Source organism: Ascaphus truei, chromosome 21, assembly GCF_040206685.1.
Source record: "Ascaphus truei isolate aAscTru1 chromosome 21, aAscTru1.hap1, whole genome shotgun sequence".
NCBI lineage: Eukaryota > Metazoa > Chordata > Amphibia > Anura > Ascaphidae > Ascaphus > Ascaphus truei.
Genome location: NC_134503.1, coordinates 2,344,965 through 2,365,145, shown reverse-complemented (window position 1 = coordinate 2,365,145; position 20,181 = coordinate 2,344,965). Strand labels below are relative to the sequence as shown.

At 45.8% G+C, this 20,181-nt stretch overlaps 2 protein-coding genes across 8 annotated transcripts in view; one reads left to right on the top strand and one right to left on the bottom strand.

Moving 5' to 3' along the window:
* Positions 1-2,274, bottom strand: part of CCNQ (cyclin Q) — a 107,790-nt gene extending 105,516 nt beyond the window's left edge. For 3 of the 5 annotated variants that reach the window (XM_075578395.1, XM_075578396.1, XM_075578392.1), the window contains exons 1-2: positions 1,712-1,847; positions 696-795 (exon numbers count right to left, since the gene is read on the bottom strand). In XM_075578395.1, the coding sequence (XP_075434510.1) occupies positions 696-786 (91 nt within the window). In that variant the 5' untranslated portion in view covers positions 787-795; positions 1,712-1,847. Of the gene's footprint in view, positions 1-695; positions 796-1,598; positions 1,618-1,711 lie in introns of those variants that run through there. The other 2 variants (XM_075578393.1, XM_075578394.1) reach the window with 2 other exon arrangements.
* Positions 1,886-20,181, top strand: part of DUSP9 (dual specificity phosphatase 9) — a 41,626-nt gene continuing 23,330 nt past the window's right edge. Inside the window, exon 1 of one of the 3 annotated variants that reach the window (XM_075578390.1) lies at positions 1,886-2,585. The gene's annotated coding sequence lies outside the window, so the exon portion shown is untranslated. Of the gene's footprint in view, positions 2,586-16,815; positions 17,113-17,141; positions 18,482-20,181 lie in introns of those variants that run through there. The other 2 variants (XM_075578389.1, XM_075578391.1) reach the window with 2 other exon arrangements.

The window sequence follows — 20,181 nt, the reverse complement described above, 5'->3', positions numbered from 1 at the left end:
TATAAGCGTGGCCTTAGGCTGGGAGTCACTAAGCTCTGATAAAGGGCATCACAGCTTGATCTGGCATAGCTGCCACTGACCTGAATGGAAGTTAACGTGGGAACATCCTCCCAAACTCTTTGGTGAATCTCCACCTTAAAGAGGAAATCCAAGCGCACTTTTTATTTTATTATTAATTATTACATTTTTGTAACATAGGATTGAAGCGGGGGGGGGGGGGGGGGGGGCTGCGGAGATGAACCCCATTCATTTCAGCTCCAGGGGGACCCTGCTTTCAGCGGTACCGGAAGCCGCTCTGGCTCATGCAGGGACCAGATAATGGCCGTTTTTCAAAGCTCCTGCGCCCAACAGGCCAATAGGAAGCCGTGACATCATCCAGTGCCCTTCCTATTGGCTCACATGATACGGAGCATCAAAATGAATGAATAGGCCTCAGCGCCGGAGACCCCCTGCTTCAATCCTAAATAAAATTAAAAACGCTTGGATTGCCTCTTTAACCATTGCTCTTTGTTAATTATGTATTCAGTATGAATGTACCCTATTTTTGTTACTTAGAATTGATGTACAGTATATGCTAATGGAAAGAACAGTAAATTACTCGCATTGCATACTTTATTTTATATTATGGACAGTGACCCCTGTATCTAAAATACAGACCTTTACAATTAACTTCACAGCACGTAAGAAATACTCACCCGCTTCCATGATAAATCTGGTGACTTTAAAGTGGGTTTTCACTCCCTTGTCTGTATCCGCCCTCATTGCACTATTGGTCTCCATGTCCATCCCTCCTTCCTAAATCAGGGGAAATAGCAATGAAATCACAACACTGCATGAACTATATCCAGAGGTTTATGCATAGGGGATGTGCGGTTTTAATAGGGGATGTGCTGTTTTATTTCAATGTGGCAGCCCTCAGATTACCCTATACATGCCTGGATATTTGTAGCAAAAATTGTATCGGTTCATCAATGTAAATAGGATTCTTTGTAGACAGTGAAACCTTTAAATAGAACACTGAAAATATACAAAAAAAAAAGGTATTTTTATATGGCACCTATAAGAGCATATTAATGCGCTGGAGTCAGGATACATCACAGGCTCTGATCAAAAGCGCTTGCAGTTTATTTACAGTATCTGATGTGTACAGGGAGATACAATGTCAGACTCAGCCCCTCTACCAGTGGCAAATTAAGAATAGGGTTAGGCTGAAATATTCGTATTAGTCTGGCATAAATTTAGGGCTAGGATGCCATACTAAAGTTAGTGTTCTGCTGGCATGTAAAGGATAGACTGGCAGATTAAGATTAGTGTTAGGCTGGGATAAAATTAGGGTCAACACTAGATATAAAGATTAGAGTAACATGTAAAGGTTAGCATGGCACATTAATATTAGGGTTAGGCTGGTATAATAAGATTAGGGTAAAACTGTCATATTAAGATTAGGTGGCAGATTAAGATTAGGGTAAAACTGGCATATTAAGATTAGGCTGTCATTAAGATTAGGGTGGCAGATTAAGATTAGGGTAAAACTGGCATATTAAGATTAGGCTGTCATTAAGATTAGGGTGGCAGATTAAGATTAGGGTAAAACTGACATTTAAAGGTTAGTCTGAACAAGTATTTATTCTTCGGCCGGTTAAACACCGAGCCAGTCCCCTTAAATACACAGCTCGCCGGGTACATTGCCTCTACCGTGGGGGTAACGTACAGAGAAACACCGCCAGAGAATGGGCTACTCCCCCAGTGTGCAGCGATCAGAACAGAACCCGCGCACACAGCACGGGCATCACTGGAGAGCACAGCTTCCGGGGTCCTTGTGCTGAATGGAGGTGTCCCTTACACTGCCTGCAGGAGAGCGCTGCACGTGCGTAGGTGTATACGGGTCCCTGCGCGTGACCCGGATCGGGCGATTACTGGTCTCCGAATACCCGGGGAGGGTGGAAACGCCGGCGTCGGTCACTTCACTTCGGTTAACCACTTCACTGCCGGCGCGCTCTCTGCAGCTATTGCAATAAAGCTGGTATTCCCCGCCGCAGAAATCCGCGTGCGAATGGCTGTTGCCAGGGAGTGTTCCCGGTTGGGAGACAGTGTCACGTGTTAGTAATGATTTCGCAGGGGATTCCTGAGTCGCTGTGTCCAGAGAGAGACCCCCTCATACTCGGTTATTCCCCGTCGTGTTTATTGATCGTTACGATCATATCGGGCGGCGTTGTCTGCTCGTCACACACACTTCCCGCGCTTTTTCTCAGGGGCTCGCGCAGGGTACGTGTTTCCCGCGCTGCACTCTGATTGGCCAGCAGAATCGACCCGTATTTTATAGAGACATTTCACTTCTCTTGCGTGGCCGCCTCGGATTGGCCACTTCAAAGGAGGGGTGGCTCGCGATTGGCGGATAGTGCACGCGCCCTTTGAGTGGGCGGGGCCTGATTTCCCGCGCGTTGTCTCATGGGGGGACTCGCGCAGGGTACGTGTTTCCCGCGCTGCGCTCTGATTGGCCAGCAGAAGGCGGGGCCTGCCTTCCCGCGCTCGGCGGCGGTAGCCAATCTGGTGGCAGCAGTGTGACAACGCCATAACACGTGAGGGTGAGTGATTCATTCAGGAGTTGGATATGGATTGGGAAGGCCGTTAGTGAGATATGATTGAATATATTATTATTATTGATGTACCTGTGCATCACACACAGGTTGGGGTTGCATATTATTACTGTACCTGTGCATCACACACAGGTTGGGGTTGCATATTATTACTGTACCTGTGCATCACACACATATTGGGGTTGCATATTATTACTGTACCTGTGCATCACACACAGGTTGGGGTTGCATATTATTACTGTACCTGTGCATCACACACAGGTTGGGGTTGCATATTATTGCTGTACCTGTGCATCACACACAGGTTGGGGTTGCATATTATTGCTGTAGCTGTGCATCACACACAGGTTGGGGTTGCATATTATTGCTGTAGCTGTGCATCACACACAGGTTGGGGTTGCATATTATTACTGTACCTGTGCATCACACACATATTGGGGTTGCATATTATTACTGTACCTGTGCATCACACACAGGTTGGGGTTGCATATTATTACTGTACCTGTGCATCACACACAGGTTGGGGTTGCATATTATTACTGTACCTGTGCATCACACACAGGTTGGGGTTGCATATTATTGCTGTAGCTGTGCATCACACACAGGTTGGGGTTGCATATTATTGCTGTAGCTGTGCATCACACACAGGTTGGGGTTGCATATTATTACTGTACCTGTGCATCACACACAGATTGGGGTTGCATATTATTACTGTACCTGTGCATCACACACAGATTGGGGTTGCATATTATTGCTGTAGCTGTGCATCACACACAGGTTGGGGTTGCATATTATTGCTGTAGCTGTGCATCACACACAGGTTGGGGTTGCATATTATTGCTGTAGCTGTGCATCACACACAGGTTGGGGTTGCATATTATTGCTGTAGCTGTGCATCACACACAGGTTGGGGTTGCATATTATTGCTGTAGCTGTGCATCACACACAGATTGGGGTTGCATATTATTGCTGTACCTGTGCATCACACACAGGTTGGGGTTGCATATTATTACTGTACCTGTGCATCACACACAGGTTGGGGTTGCATATTATTGCTGTACCTGTGCATCACACACAGGTTGGGGTTGCATATTATTACTGTACCTGTGCATCACACACAGATTGGGGTTGCATATTATTGCTGTACCTGTGCATCACACACAGGTTGGGGTTGCATATTATTACTGTACCTGTGCATCACACACAGGTTGGGGTTGCATATTATTGCTGTAGCTGTGCATCACACACAGATTGGGGTTGCATATTATTGCTGTACCTGTGCATCACACACAGGTTGGGGTTGCATATTATTACTGTACCTGTGCATCACACACAGGTTGGGGTTGCATATTATTGCTGTACCTGTGCATCACACACAGGTTGGGGTTGCATATTATTGCTGTAGCTGTGCATCACACACAGGTTGGGGTTGCATATTATTGCTGTAGCTGTGCATCACACACAGATTGGGGTTGCATATTATTGCTGTACCTGTGCATCACACACAGGTTGGGGTTGCATATTATTACTGTACCTGTGCATCACACACAGGTTGGGGTTGCATATTATTGCTGTACCTGTGCATCACACACAGGTTGGGGTTGCATATTATTACTGTACCTGTGCATCACACACAGATTGGGGTTGCATATTATTGCTGTACCTGTGCATCACACACAGGTTGGGGTTGCATATTATTACTGTACCTGTGCATCACACACAGGTTGGGGTTGCATATTATTGCTGTAGCTGTGCATCACACACAGATTGGGGTTGCATATTATTGCTGTACCTGTGCATCACACACAGGTTGGGGTTGCATATTATTACTGTACCTGTGCATCACACACAGGTTGGGGTTGCATATTATTGCTGTACCTGTGCATCACACACAGGTTGGGGTTGCATATTATTGCTGTAGCTGTGCATCACACACAGGTTGGGGTTGCATATTATTGCTGTAGCTGTGCATCACACACAGATTGGGGTTGCATATTATTGCTGTAGCTGTGCATCACACACAGGTTGGGGTGTCACTAACAGGTTCATAGTTTCACAGTGAGGATTATATTAGGGGGTTATGAAACTCCTGTACACATACTGGTCTATTCTGCCTGCTTGTCTTGCCCCTTTAAATACATATATTTTTTCATTTGCTTCTGGAATCACGTTCCCCTGTCACAGAGGAAAGGGAATCTTCCCATACAATCTGTTTGACAGTAGATTACACGCGGGCTCACTGCTTCATCTGAATTGCTGGTCGTCGCGTCCCATATTATTCCGCCCGTCCACGTTTATTTTACAGGGTGGGAACCAGGTATCCCAGATACTGGTGAAGTTACCGAGTTACATCTCCCTCAAAAATGGCTACACCCCCCCCCCTCCCTCTTTTCCTCCCCCCCCTCCCTCTTTTCCTCCCCCCCCTCCCTCTTTTCCTCCCCCCTCTTTTCCTCCCTCTTTTCCTCCCCCCCGCCCTTTCTCTCCTCTCCCTTCTTCTCTCCACTTTGGAACTATCCTAAGCTTCCCCCTCTTGGGAAGTGCTCCTTATGGGCAAGGTGCCTTGCCCCTCTTCCACAAAACTCGAAAAAGGTGTAAAGTATTGGGATGTAAATGCTGACTCTTGTATATATGTAACTGTATATCTACCCAATAAAAGAAAAGCATGGAAAAAAAACAAAAAAAAATGGCTGCTAAATCTCAGACCAATAGGAAGCTGCAACATCATCCGTTGTAGCTTCTCCATTGGGTGACCATTTAAATCCCCCTTTGAGAACCGGTAATGAGTACCTTGGGACGCCGGAGTCCTGGGAGCTGAAAACATGCGGTTCTTTACTGGAGAACCCTCTCTCTGTTTGAATCCCGGGTGGATCGCTCGTCTCCCTATTTTTATATAACGATTTGCAATGAGTGGTGATCAAAGTCAGTCCTCAAAGCGCCAGACAACAGTCAGCAGGTATTAAGGGTATGCTGGCTTCAGCACAGGACTGAGCCCCCTGTGCTGAAGCAGGGATATCTTTATTACACAATGTGTTGGGTGGCCGTTGAGGACTGCAGTTGGCCACCCCTGGTATAGCTAATCAATGTGTATTATTATTATTGCAGAGGCACAGGGTGATGTATAATGCATAAATAGTTACATACAGGCGAGAACAAACAGGCCCAGATACAACAGGGCATTGAGGGGCCCGATCCTGAGATCTTACAATGTATATTGCTCCTCACCCATGATGCTGGAGGTGCAGATAATGGTACAAAATGGGCATTTTGCGCATCGTGGGCGACTGGGTTATTTTTATTCCATTGTTTTTTACTCCTAAGAGGGGGCGGGGGGGGCAGCATCAATATACACTCTAAAATATTGAGGTCTAGCTGTTACTACATACATAATATGTATATAATATATTTTATTTACGTGAAGCCAACCATTCACAGTTTACAGCTCATATTTCCCGTGTTGTGCTTAAAGAATGGATTACAGGATTATAGAGACGGAATACAGCGTTCTTTCAGGTGTAATCTTAAAGCGCTGCTGTAAACGCATTATGTTTAATTACGTACAGCCTTCATGTAGACAGAGTGACGGTTCCAGGTCCTTCCGCGGTATTTGGCTTGTAGGCGTTTAGCATCCGTGTCCTTTATTAGGCTTGTGGTTAAAGAAGAATATTTGTTCAATATATATGGCTTGTTAGTGCAGAGTATAATCCAGGGGCGGCCAACTCCAGTCCTCGAGGGCGACCAACAGGTCAGGTTTCAAGATATCCCTGCTTCAGCACATGGGGTGCAGTCATTGACTGAGCCACCCGTGCTGAAGCAGGGATATCCTGAAAACCTAACCTGTTGGGGGCCCTTGAGGACTTGAGTTGGCCACTCCTGGTATAATCAATCCTGCAGGCTTTATTCCCAATGTGATCTGTACGTATCATTTTATTTATATAGCGCAAACAGTGTACAGAGTGCTTTACAACATTATAATACAAGGAAAATAAAGTACAAACACGTATAAACGCAACAGGTTAATGCAAAGGAGACCCTGCCCCGAAGAGCTTACAATCTAAGTGGTATGTTGGGAGGCTTACAGACTCCGTAGTATAAGTGCAGTCGGAGTTTAAGGGTATCAAGTATAATATATATAATATATATGTAGCGGCACACCAATTACCAAAAAAGAGAGACGGTATTGAAGTCCTGGTGCAAACTAACCCATCAACACCCAAATGTTCCAACTCCGGACATAAACACAGTAAATCACACAAAACATGGAGGCACACAGTTTAAGTTGCAAAAACGATTGCTAGGATTTAACTTCATGCTTATAGCAGACCAAATAACGTTTACGGGACACAGCCCCGTCCAGAGATAATTGCCCCCCGGCAAACCGTTATTTGGTCTGATATACCGGTAAGCATGAAGTAAAATCCTAGCAATCGGTTTTGCAACTTAAACGGTGTGCCTCCATGTTTTGTGCGATTTACTGTGTATAAAGTCTTATGTGTACAGAGTGCTTGGCCTTGGCACAACCCGTGCCTCCTGAGACTAGGAAGCCATGTTTTTGGAGCCAGGTAGAATGCGTCACTTTCAGTGAATTTTAGGCACCGTTTTCTATCAGATATAGATTAGTGTTCCATTCAGACACGTGGCCAAATAGATCTGCAGTGAATTTTTTGGGTTGAAAAGTTCTGTATGATGTACTGGCAGAGAAACAATACATCTCAGCAGGCATCTCAGTGCTGATCTGTGTTACATTTTGCATCCAGATTGATATTTATTTTTCACCCAGTTGTTTGAAAAACAAATGATGCATGTTTCCGAAATGAGGATGCTAGTTTTCGGCATAAATCAAAAACCTAAATAAAGTAAAACCACCAGATTTGCATAAACCCCATAGTTTGTGGAACAGGATGTAGAGATATTACACTTTCTAGTAGGTTGTCGCTGTGGTGGTAATATCAGGTCCTGGGCACAAGGTGGCGCTGTTGTACCCTTGATTATGGATAGAACAGAAGTGAGCCTTGTGTATATCTGCCTGCAGTAGTCACTAGCAGTAGAATGACCATGCCAGGGTACTCTGCATTAAAGGCTTTCTGCAACTGTATTATTCCCCCTTGTCACATAATGACATCTCTTTTAGCCTAGCTTTGTAAGTGTCTGACTCTGTGCCGCCTCTTCTCAGCAGAGCAGTGTTGAGAATGTGCCCAAGGTAAGAATATTTCCCTAAATACTTTCCCCGTTACCATGGTTTTGCAGATGCTGCATGGTTACCGTGCACGAAGCATTGCTCATCCAGACTTGCCTGCTTGCTTGGCTGTGAATTGAAAGATATATTTTGTTGTTGTTGGTGTAAGGCTTGCTGGGTGATTCTAAACTTATCCCAGAAAGTCACTGCCAGAAAGGTGGGCTGATCATAACAGCCCCATCTGCCCGCAGCCTGCAGGAAACATTGGTGGGTCTGTGATAATAAAAACCCAGACGGGCACAGCAACAAGGTCGCTGAGCAACGTTATCATCCTTTACGTGTAAGGCTCTAACCACAGCGCAGGACAAAGGAGGGTGATATACTGCAATGGGAAAATCAATGGGAAAAATTAGGTAGGTAAGCAGATCCCGTGTTCATAGGAGCTTACCATCTGCAGGGAAGATTCAAGAAAAAATGGAGGAAGAGAAAATAATGGCACAATGAAAGAGAATCTGCGCTTGTTGAGTACAGTAGGGGTCAGAGGCTGGTGGAAGGTTAGAGGAGAGAGGGACATTGTTTGGGAGTACAGACCAATGTGTTTGAGAATAGTGGAAGAGGGGTTGTTTTGGATAGGATTAGTGGGGGAGAAACTAGTTTGGTTGAGTATAGTGGGGGGGCGTTGGGTATAGTGATAGGGGAAGGTTGGTGGAGTTGAGTATAGTGGGGGGGGGGGCGTTGGGTATAGTGATAGGGGAAGGTTGGTGGAGTTGAGTATAGTGGGGGAGGGCGTTGGGTATAGTGGTAGGTTAAGGTTGGTGGAGTTGAGTATAGTGGGGGGGGCGTTGGGTATAGTGATAGGGGAAGGATGGTGGAGTTGAGTATAGTGGGGGGGGCGTTGGGTATAGTGATAGGGGAAGGTTGGTGGAGTTGAGTATAGTGGGGGGGCGTTGGGTATAGGGATAGGGGAAGGTTGGTGATGTTAACTTTAGTGGGGGGGGTGTTGGGTATAGTGATAAGGGAAGGTTGGTGGGGTTGAGTATAGTGGGGGGGTATTGGGATAGGGGAAGGTTGGTGGGAATGAGTATAGTGGGGGGGCGTTGGGTATTGGGATAGGGGAAGGTTGGTGGGGTTGAGTATAGTGGGAGGGGGGCGTTGGGTATAGTTATAGGGGAAGGTTGGGGTTGAGTATAGTGGGGGGATATTTGGTATTGGGATAGGGGAAGGTTGGTGGGGTTGAGTATAGTGTGGGGTGGGGCGTTGGGTATTGGGTAGGGGAAGGTTGGGGGGGTTGAGTATAGTGGGGGGGCGTTGGGTATAGTGATAGGGGAAGCTTGGTGGGGTTGAGTATAGTGGGGGGGCGTTGGGTATAGTGATAGGGGAAGGTTGGTGGGGTTGAGTATAGTGGGGGCGTTGGGTATAGTGATAGGGGAAGGTTGGTGGGGTTGAGTATAGTGGGGAGGCGTTGGGTATAGTGATAGGGGAAGGTTGGTGGGGTTGAGTATAGTGGGGGGGCGTTGGGTATAGTAATAGGGGAAGGTTGGTGGGGTTGAGTATAGTGATAGGGGAAGGTTGGTGGGGTTGAGTATAGTGGGGGGGCGTTGGGTATAGTGATAGGGGAAGGTTGGTGGGGTTGAGTATAGTGGGGGCCGTTGGGTATAGTGATAGAGGAAAGGTTGGTGGGGTTGAGTATAGTGGGGGGGGCGTTGGGTATAGTGATAGGGGAAGGTTGGTGGGGTTGAGTATAGTGGGGTGGCGTTGGGTATAGTGATAGGGGAAGGTTGGTGGGGTTGAGTATAGTGGGGGGGCGTTGGGAGTATAGTGATAGGGGAAGGTTGGTGGGGTTGAGTATAGTGGGGGGGCATTGGGTATAGTGATAGGGGAAGGTTGGTGGGGTTGAGTAAAGTAGAAGAGAGCCCATAGACGTCGTCAGAATTTCATATTGCTCATATTGCTCATAATCATTTTCATTGAGGGAGGAGGATCACTTTACCTCCCACCTTTTTTTATATCAAAACTAGAGGCACAAATGCCTCTGATAAGAGGGTATCAGCGCCAGGCAGCAACTGTATGTCTAGATATCAACAGCAGCCGTCCCAGCTCTGGAGTCAATCAATGGTCTCTGTGAGTGTCATGTGACCTGATATTTCCTTTGAGGTTGGGTATCATAATAGGCCTTGAGTCATCAGGTATGGTGTGAAGGCCGAGAAAGAAAAATAAAGAGGAGAGAGAAGAGAAGACAGCCCAGCGACTCTTACTGGAATAACCGAAGTTTCCCATCACTTATACTGACCCCTGAGGGCCAGCAGGGTTCCTTAGATCTATTTGTACAAATCAGAGCTGCTAGTAGGGTTTCTAAAGGGGTTTGTTCCCTCTGAGCTGTTGGGGTCTATAGCAGGTATAACTGCTCTTCATCTTCCTTGAAAACCAGGTGAGCTCAGAGGCCTTTGTCTGCTGCCAACATCTTTTCATTTGTAAATACTTAGCCTAGTATGTATTTGCACATATCCTTTACATATATATACATATATATATATATATAATACTTGTTTTTGATTTGCATAGTGGCTCTGTATCAAAGACTTCCTAGCGCACAATGAGTACAATAGTGTGACCAAGAAAAACAGCATCAGATTTGTACAAAGAAAACATTGTTTTAAGTGGGGGTTTTATTTATAATTGTGGTGCGGTTACAGAAAAATTAATCTGTTTTGAAAAAGGGTTTGCCCTTCTTTCGTCACACAAACCTTTTGTAAAGGGAATGCAAAAAGCTTTGCCCCCGCCTTTAGGAGGAGATGATACTTTCCAGCAATAAATCACTTTGATGCTAAATTTTTAATGCCACTTTGACCTATACTCCCTAAAGTGGCTGCACTGGGCCCTGGGGCTGATACATTCATAGAAAGCTGGTCAGCAAGTCTCCCTGTTGTAAACTTTGCATAACAACAGCAATGTCACAATCTAAATGTTACATAGGTTGAACTCGATGAACTTAAGTCTCTTTTCCCATCCACCTATAACAATCCTTAGCTTTCTTTCTTGATACCTTTGGTGTGGGTTGTTGTTTTTTTGCACCGTTTTGCAGCCTATTGATCGCAGCCTTTAGTACACAGAGTAAACCTTTCCGAGGGTTCCTGCCGGGCCTGCTTATTTCCCTGTGCCCTTGAACTCTGTTTTGAAAACATCCTATTTTGGCTTCCTCCCCCCCATCTCCGCCCTCTTATCCGTCCTTCGCTGGAGAAAGGGGATTAAAAACTGAAGAGCTCTTGGCCGGACGCGAGGCTGGATAATAGCAGGAAGCGCTTAATGGCTACAGAACAAAAGCTTGTCTTTGCTATCCCGTATCAGCGCAGCAGATGGCTGGTGATATGAAATAGTCGTAGTGAGTGGGTGCAGGCTCTGCGGGTGGGCTGCACACTGAACAAGTTGTCTTAAAACTTTTACTCTGCCATTTATACGTGCGAATGTGCTATCAAGCAACACACATTCTGTGGCTGCAAGCCTTTTTATGCTTCCTACAGTGATTCATTCCCTTCTTGTAGCACTACAGAGATGTAGGTGCATCGCAAGGTGAAGTATATCGTGAGGTCAGTGTTTCTGTCCACAAGTGGTACCTTGGAGCAGGGGGTCTCAAATCCAGTCCTCAAGCCCCCCCAACATGTCAGGATATCCCAGCTTCAGCACAGGTGGCTCAATCAGTCCCTGCTTCAGCACAGGTGGCTCAATCACAGGGTTCAGTCTCAGTCTTAGACCTGAGCTACCTGTGCTGAAGCAGGGATATCCTGAAAACCTGACCGGGGGGGAAGGGGTGCTTGAGGGCTAGAGTTGAGCACCCCTGCTTTAGAGGTACTGTATCATATTGCAGACCTCCTCAACACTTAAGCAGGTAAAAGCAATGAAAAGTCACCAGGCTTGTAGCATGTAGTAGCCAAGGGTTGCTGGGTGAGGCCTCTATGTAGCAGCTGGTTATCGGGATTTAACACCCCAATCTAAGCAAGTAGGCCGGTACTGCCCAACCGTCTCATACGGAGGAGGTCAGTAAACTGTCTTCATGATGGTAAGCCGTGTTATGGGTCGGTTATGGAAAGGTAGAGGACACTCAGCTGGTAGCCCTACAGAAGCTTGCTGTGCAAATAGTTATGCAGGTGGAGCATTGGACCGACTATTACAAATCTGTGACTCATGCCCCAACTGGCTTTAATTGTACAGGTTTGTTTATAGACAGCAACTGTGTCCATTGCGTTCCTTAACTCTATATTAAAGGAGAAATCCACCCTAACTAACCTCCATTTTTACAGGGGGGGAGGAGGGGGATTCTCTTCTCCAGAGCTGATCCGCACTATTTTTAGCTCGGGGAAGCTAAACCAGTGACGTTACTGGTATTTCTTCCTTGTTTTTAAAGGGGATTTAAATGGCCATCCAATGGGAAGCCAACAACTATGATGTCGTAGCTTCCTATTGGCCTGAGATGTGGCAGCCATTTTATTCACCCTGACGGAGATTTAAACCCAGTAATTTCACTGGTAAGTACCTCAAGAACCAGAGGGTCCCCAGAGCTGGAAATAGGGGTGTCTGACTCAGGGGGAAGCCATTGTTTTTCACCCTGTATAATATTGGGGTAAAAAACAAACCCAAGTAGGCGAAACTGCTCTTTTACTGTGATTGCTGAGGGCCGCACACAGCTTGATTTGGATTCATTACATCATGTTTGTATTCTACTGACGAGCAGTAGTTGCTCGTGGTACATACAGTAACTAGATTATAACGTATGAAACACGCAGAGATTATGTAGGGCTGCAGTTTGATGGGAAGACTAAGTAAACTAAGAGGCCTTTGTCGGCTGTCAACTTCTATAGGAAAATAGTGGCAAATCCACCATTGCTTTTCATGGGACTCCATACCACGGTTCTAGACCACTGGTTCCCAACCTTCTCCTCAGGAAACCGCCCACACCAGGTTTTAGGAATTACCAATGCACCTGCATACATACAGGTGAATATACTTAATTTGCATATAATTAAAATGGTGTGTGGTTTGCCACAGAAACCAGGTGTGGACTGGGGTTACTGAAGAGAAGGACGAGAACCACTGGCAGATAGTCACACAGCTGGGTCTGTGGTTCAGTGGATATTGTGGTCGTACTCTAGTGACTGCATCTAATTGGTGGATGCGGGGCTCATTGGCCTTTCTTATGCTTACACGTTCATTCAGTCGTTTCATTTGTACCAGTTCCTCTAACATAGTGGTTCCCGACTCCAGTCCTCAAGAACCCCCACGGCTTAAAGGATATCCCGGCGTCAGCACTGGGTGTGTAGTGAAAATGACCGAGCCACTGATTGAGCCACCTGTGCTGAAGCCGGGATATCCTTAAAACTTGGCCTGTTGAGCATCCTTGAGAACTGGAGTTGGGAACCACTGATCTAATACCCTCTATTCACTTGAAGAAAATAACGTGACAAGTCAGAGCGAATTCAAGAAACAGGAAGTGAAATCTCTACATTCCGCTGTTTCTTGTATAGGAGGAAGTATAGCAAGAAAACCAGATGCTCACTGCTGGATGTACTTCAGGCCACGACTTAAATTTCCTGCTGGTAACCAGGGATAGATATATATATATAATTCCTGGGGTAAGAGCAGTCGCAAAATGGATGCAGTAAACCGAACATGAGAGTGGGAGAGAAGACAGAGCCCTGAAATAGTCTGAAACTCTGCAGCTCGGGAATGGAAGACAGACGATTCTCTGCCAGCGATGAGGTCATCTGTTTATCCTTCCCTTTAACATGCAGACCCACTCTGTGGGCTCCAGATATATATTTCTCCCTTTATCCACATTTTACAGAACACTAGATTCTCTGGTTCCCTTTTCAGCCTGGTCACAATACTTCAGTGGTATGGCCTCCCTTCTTGTTCTGTGCCTGAGAAGGAAGTTACATATAAAAGGTTTATAAGTGGACACCATTGTGAATTTTCTAGGAAATTCTTTTCTGTACAGCTCAGATCTCTGCATCTAACGCGCTTCATTGCTTTCCTTGTTGGGTATGAGGCCCTAATTATTCCCTTAATGAAACCATTGTGTGGCAGATACTGTATTCCTGGTGTTGTGCTGTTTGCAGTTAGACTTTCTGACCTTCTTTTCTGCAGAGTAATTCGAAGCTCTGACTGAGGTTCTGTTTAACCCTCTGCTTCCCGTGTTGGAGAACTGAAGGAATTAAGGGATCCCTCTTGTTCACGTAACCTAAACATCATCAACAAACTTTCTTTCCACACTCAAGAAATGAACAAAGCAAAGAAACGTATTTTCGTCCGTCAGAACAATTGAACGATCCTACCCCGACATCCAGGTTTTTTTTTTTAAGCTAAGTACTGATCATCTAATTGTACAAGATGGCAGATGAAATCAAAGTGCAGCTCTGTAAATCCTCAGACCGTGTGCGGATGACAGTACGTGCAAACTTCTGTATAAGCATGCGTGTTTTCCTCACGCTCATTCCCTGACAACTACAAACCCCTATGTTACAGGAACAGTCTCCAAACTACTGATTTTTGTTAAGAGAGAACTTACAGAAAGTGATCCTAACATCACTTTCTGTAAGTTCTCTCTGTTAACAAAAACCAGTAGTTTGGAGACTCATTCCTCCCATCATTCAAGACACACTGAAAATATCTACATTAAAGATAATATGGATGCTTCAGTTGGACTCTGCATTAGACCACTAACCCCTCTAAGGGGGAGTTCATGTCTACTCAGGGTCTTTTGACAAGGTGGAGGGGAGGACAACTACACCCCTTCCCTTAGCTCTCCCCGTTCCTATCCCCTCTCTCCCCCCTTCTTCTGTTCTTCTCTCTTCTCCCCCTCTCTCTCTCTGCCTATCCTTTACAGTACTAATATAAGGGGTTTGATCTAAGATCCTCCTAAAACTGTTAATTCTCCCGGACGGGATCTACATAGTAGAATCTAAATGCATAGGAGGTTACAAAATACTAGGGGCAGATCGCCTCTTCTCGATCAATCAACCTTGAGATGCTTCGGGTTGTTCACTTTTAAATGTATATGTTAATTAAGTTTACTGTCTATAAACAACCATGTGATGTGAATGTACCCCTGTCAGAAAACAATAAAAATGTTTGAAATAAAAAAAAAAGATACCTATACTTTGTGTTGTGCTGATTTTCACGTCTGGAGTGGTATAGAGTTCTACTTTGGAGGCTTCATGCAGCCTCCTCTGTGGTGGAACCCTGACAGCATATCGCCCCCAAAACTAGAGGCAACACAAAAAGCCCTGGGCTCTTTCACTGTGTCCCTGTTTCAAGAAGCTTTGCCGCCTACAGTATGAGAGAACAACTGGAATTCTTAAAGATGGCTGCCCTGTGGGTCACAACTGTGCTTTGCAGATTACCACGGTGTTCATAGTAAAGGATTGAGGTGGTTTGCCTGAGCTGTTGATTGTACGACTTTAAGTATCTCCAGAAAACTTTGTGGGGCGGAATATGGTGACTGTGTTTGTTTGAAACATATTTTTTTTTTGTGGTTCATTTTTAATTGAAGTTCTAGCGAGGCCGAACGAACCAGATGAGACACGGAAATGTTTTTGAAGGGGAAAATTATTTTATCATTCGGACCCTTTTCAGCGATGGAAGGGCTATAGTCAACGAGCATTAAGAAAAAAGAGTAATGTTACATTGTGGAAGATGAAAGGGTCATTTTGCTGGAATGTTCAATGTATGAAGGGGCTTTGAATAAATATTATCCAGCGTACATCTGTGCGTAAGGTAGGCCGCTTATGATACAAATGCCGAATATTATTAGTTGGCATTGTTTTAGGTCTTATCTTGCCGAAAACTTTCTCCATAAGACCTTTCCAGGTCTGGGCTGGAAAAAAAGCATGTATGAAACTGGCAGAAAACGTAATCCAAGACTGCCGTGATCTTTAACAGCTGACAAAGCAGGGGCTGCGATCACATCTGGACTGCAAGTTACAGCAAAACAAATCACTGCACACAGTCCAACCAAGGCCAATTCACTGCATCTATTTTTGTACAGTATTATTATTATTTTAGACAAAGATTGAGAGTGAATCATGCTTGCTGTGCCTTGTGAATAATTGAATCAAAGATTTTTTTGCAATCAGTGAAAACAAGGATCCAGAATATTATACGAATCCCTTTAATTATGCAGAGAGATTGTATCATTCTGGCCATTAACTTTTATTTGTAAAACACCAATATATTCTGAGTGGATTGGGGACGAGAGAGGATAATAAAGATATATTACTATGTGTACCGATACAAAAGGTAACAATGGCTGCACCGCAGCAAGATTATAATCTGCAAATGCAACTATTATACACGTCTCTTCGGTAATGGCAGGGCATGTGATCAGTATATAAATGAGTTAGTGATGGAGACGCTTATCTAAGTGTTTGGGTATTTTTACATGTTATAGTGCACATCGTCTAAATAAAACATACTTTATGGAAATATGGTACAAAGTAGGGTAAGTGGATCAAATAAAGCAAAGACTTGGAGAAAGGAGTGCCGGCCCTTAAAAGTTTACAATCTATGGCTGCGCTTATAGTGCCAGCGACGCAACGTCGCGTCAAAACAAATGCATTGCCGCCGTCGCGTGCGCTTATAGTAAGCGCGACGCCTTGGTCGCGATCGCTGGAAGTCATCTCAATTTGATTTTTGCAGCGACCGTAGCCTGACGTCACCGTTGCCGGCACTATAAGCGCGGCCACGCATGCCCAATAATGTATTACTAGTCCCCACCCCCCACCCCCCACGCCCCCCTCAGTACTGAGGGATGAGTAAAGGATCCTCATGTATTGTTGCTTGGGGTTCCCAATTAGCCAGCTTTACCCCTGACTAGTTTCAGCCCATTGCAGCACTGCGGGAGTTAATTCTGGCTCATGCCTGAAGATGATCATTACACAGGCTCAGTCGTGAAAATGACTCAGAAATCCCCCCCCCCCCCCCCCCCCCCCCTCGGCCCCCACTTTCCTCTGTAACCTGACATCAACTCGGGCCCCTGGTGCTGTCCAACTCCTCCCCGAATCCCACATCAGCCACTGGAGAGGAGCAGGCGGTACTGCAGGTTGTACACAGCCCGCACGTGTACTGGGAGGAGATGCTGGGGAATGATGGAAAGAGAGGAGGAGGAGGGAGGAACAGGGGTTTGCTTTTTGTAAGAGAGGAAATGCAGCCGCCAAGCTGAGCTGGAAATCATTAAAAGTCTTGCCTGCTTGCCAGCGTGCAAAGAGGAGAGAGAGATAGAGGCAGGTCCTGTCTGCCACCCTTCTGCATCCACAACCAGGGATATGTGTACACTTTGCGAAAGGTTTCCAGGTAAGTCGGTTGAATGCTGGGAATAGCTGTTGGCAACAGGAGTGGGCGATGGTCTCAGGGGAAACGAAAGGAAGCCCCCCCCCCCCACCCCTCCTCTTCACTAAAAGGGTGGAGGAATTAGGGCCAGAGCAGGACTAGGGGGAGTCACGTACAGCAAAGGAATGAAATACAATGCATGGGATCAACACAACCCCTCGTGAGTTAGGGAAGAGGGGATAAAAGGCACAGATCAAGCAGAGCCTAAGGTCTTACAGCAGATGTGCTGTTAGTAATTAGGGTCCCATATTCGCCTACCCTCCTTTTTGTAACCCATCAACTGTGGAGAGGAATGCACTGCTTTGTTATGCGCTGGATTATCCAAGTAGTGTAAGGATAAAACATTTTAACTATCTGGGATTCCAGCACGCATGAAAAGTTGTTGTTTTTTGTGTATGCTTTACAAGTACAACACAGGCAAATGCAAACAAATCGATGTCAAAGCCAGAAAGCCCCCCCAGCACGTTGAACTGTTTGGAGGTATTCGCTTAATATGTTTTATGCGCAGAATTCCGACAGCAAATAACTAAACCACGCAGCGGGAAGGACCAACGCTCCTCCTGTGCTGCCACTTTCTCTGGAAGTTGTACTGCAAGTTCTACGCCAGCTACCATTAGAATACATTATAGCTCAGCGCCGCTGTGATGATGCTAAACATCCGTTTCCCTTTTCCTTGTATGGCTGGCGGAGTTGATCAAGCGAGGACTGGAAGGGCTTTTCCCAGCGTGGATAAGATTTAGGCTCCAACTGGAGAGCCTTTGGGGGAGACCAGACCACCTTCTCTGTCTTGTCATCTCTCCTTTGCATTGTCACCTTCTCCCGCCTGTCTCTTACCCCGCACTCTCTCCTCTTCTGGCCAACTCCGTCCTTTATTTCTCTCCCCAGCTCTTTCCTTCTCCCCTTCTCTCTCCCTCTCTTCTGTACGGAGGCGAGCAGCACATTTTTGTATGCTCTGTAAAGCCTTTGATTCCCTGAGCAGGCTCCACACACTGTTTTTGCTCCCAGGCTGATGGTATAATGGGGACTTTGTGAAGGGATATGATGCCGCGGAGATACCATTGAATGGAATTTGAGGGGTGTTTGCGGAAGGCAAGTGACTTCGCTGATTTTCCTACGTTGAGCACATGCACAGGGAACCGGCGTTTTAAAATCACAGCGTATCAAAATAGCACCCTGCTCTTGTATTTTCTTTACCTTTATGACCACGTTGCAGTACAGAAGTAGCATTTCACAACCTCTTGAAACAAAATGCATCTGTTTTGTTTCTTCCTTCATTTGGTAACACCTCCGGCGATACTTGGCAGTTGGAATGTGAAAGACGCAGTACACACCGGTTTGTTTTATTTTTCTATTACTGGAATCGGGATGGGGTGCTATGACGCCAAGGCAATCGCCGAATACTAGCGCAGGGGATACAAAATGGCTGTCGGGGTCAAGCCTTGCTCCGGCAAGCAATACAGAGCTGTCGTGATATGACGTCGCAGCTTTCTGTTAGTAATGCCCCGGCCATCTATATGTGCCAGAAACGGCACACAAAAACTACGAGGATCTTGTGAACTGGAGGGGGCGTGGGGGTCCACAGAGGTTGGCGGTCTGTGGTCCACTGCCATCCAACCCCCCGTTCAATTAAAACAAGAATAAAGGGAGAGCGGCTTTAAGGATGGTGATTCTGGGTACAGTGATAAGATTAGAGTTTTTATTTTCATATTTAAGAGCATACTTTTTGTATCCCAGAAGTTCAGGCTTAAAAAAAAAAAAAAAAAAAAGGGGATTGTAGTAGGAGTTAGGAAAGAAGAGAACATCTTGGGAAAGAGAAACCAGCAACTTCACGGTTAAACCAGCAAAATCCATCTGTTTAAAAGAGAAATTGAAAGCAGGCTGCCTCACTGTGTCTTAATAAAGTATTCTGGGCTGTTTGAGGAATCGGAGGCACATCTAAAGTGCCTGCTGTAGACATTATACACCCTGAGTGAGACCGAGTATCCAGCCAAGCTAAACCTTAAATATAACAATGGCATGTGTGCAGAGCCTTTTAAATATGAATGTTTTGTAAGATCTCTGCATCACTGTAGCATCCTTACCTCATTTTCGTATGATCCCTTAATTAGCGCATAACGAAAGCAGCGTGTATTGTTTAATTAGGCTTTTGGGCCTGGGTTTGAAGAGCTGTGAAACACATCTGGCGTCAAACATCAAATATCTAGACAAGGCTAAACATGCCTGAATGCTTGCACTGTATTGCACATCTTGCATACTGTACATCACTTAGTTGGACTTTAAAACACCAAATTAACTTCATATGTCGCAGTTAAAACATAAAGGACTGTTCATTGACAGCACTATATTCTAAACATTTAATTTACTCTCACTTTTTTATGTTGGTTACAACTTGCAGGGCCAGCCCTAGGGAAAGGTGGGCTACCTCGCGCCTTCGGGGGGTCCCGGGCTCCCTCCTCCTGTCGGTGCCGGGATCCAAATTCCGCCCAACAGGAGAGGGGAGAGCTGGGGAGTCCTCAAACCGGCGCAGGACCGCACCGCCGCTCACCCCAAGGTCGGGGCATCGGAGGGTGGGTGTGCGCGCACGCATGCGTAGTGGGGGTCTTGCCTTATGCGTAGGGGCCTTCCTTCTGCAGGGTCATGTTGTCATGGCGACGTGATGGGTTTCCATGACAACGTGATGTCACGTTTCGACATGATGTCATGACGCTGCAGGATGAGGGGTCCTGCTGCCAGTATGCCGCCTTGGGCCCCGCCATAGGTAAGGCTGGCCCTGGTATAAGCCTCACCAATTGATACTTCTCTGATTTGGAGACATTTTGATGTAAATGCAATTTCTCTCTGGCTTATTAAAGCTGTCCGCCATTGTGTTTTTCTGAAAGCTGCTTATTAACTCCTCAGTGAACGCTGCTGCTTTTGCTCCACGTTCTCCTTGCTCTTAACTGGCGCTTCCCAACAGCAGCGCGTATTGTAAATTCTCTGATAATTGCTCTTGGACCGTTTCCCTTTATGGTTTCGGGCTTCAGTGTGCAGAGC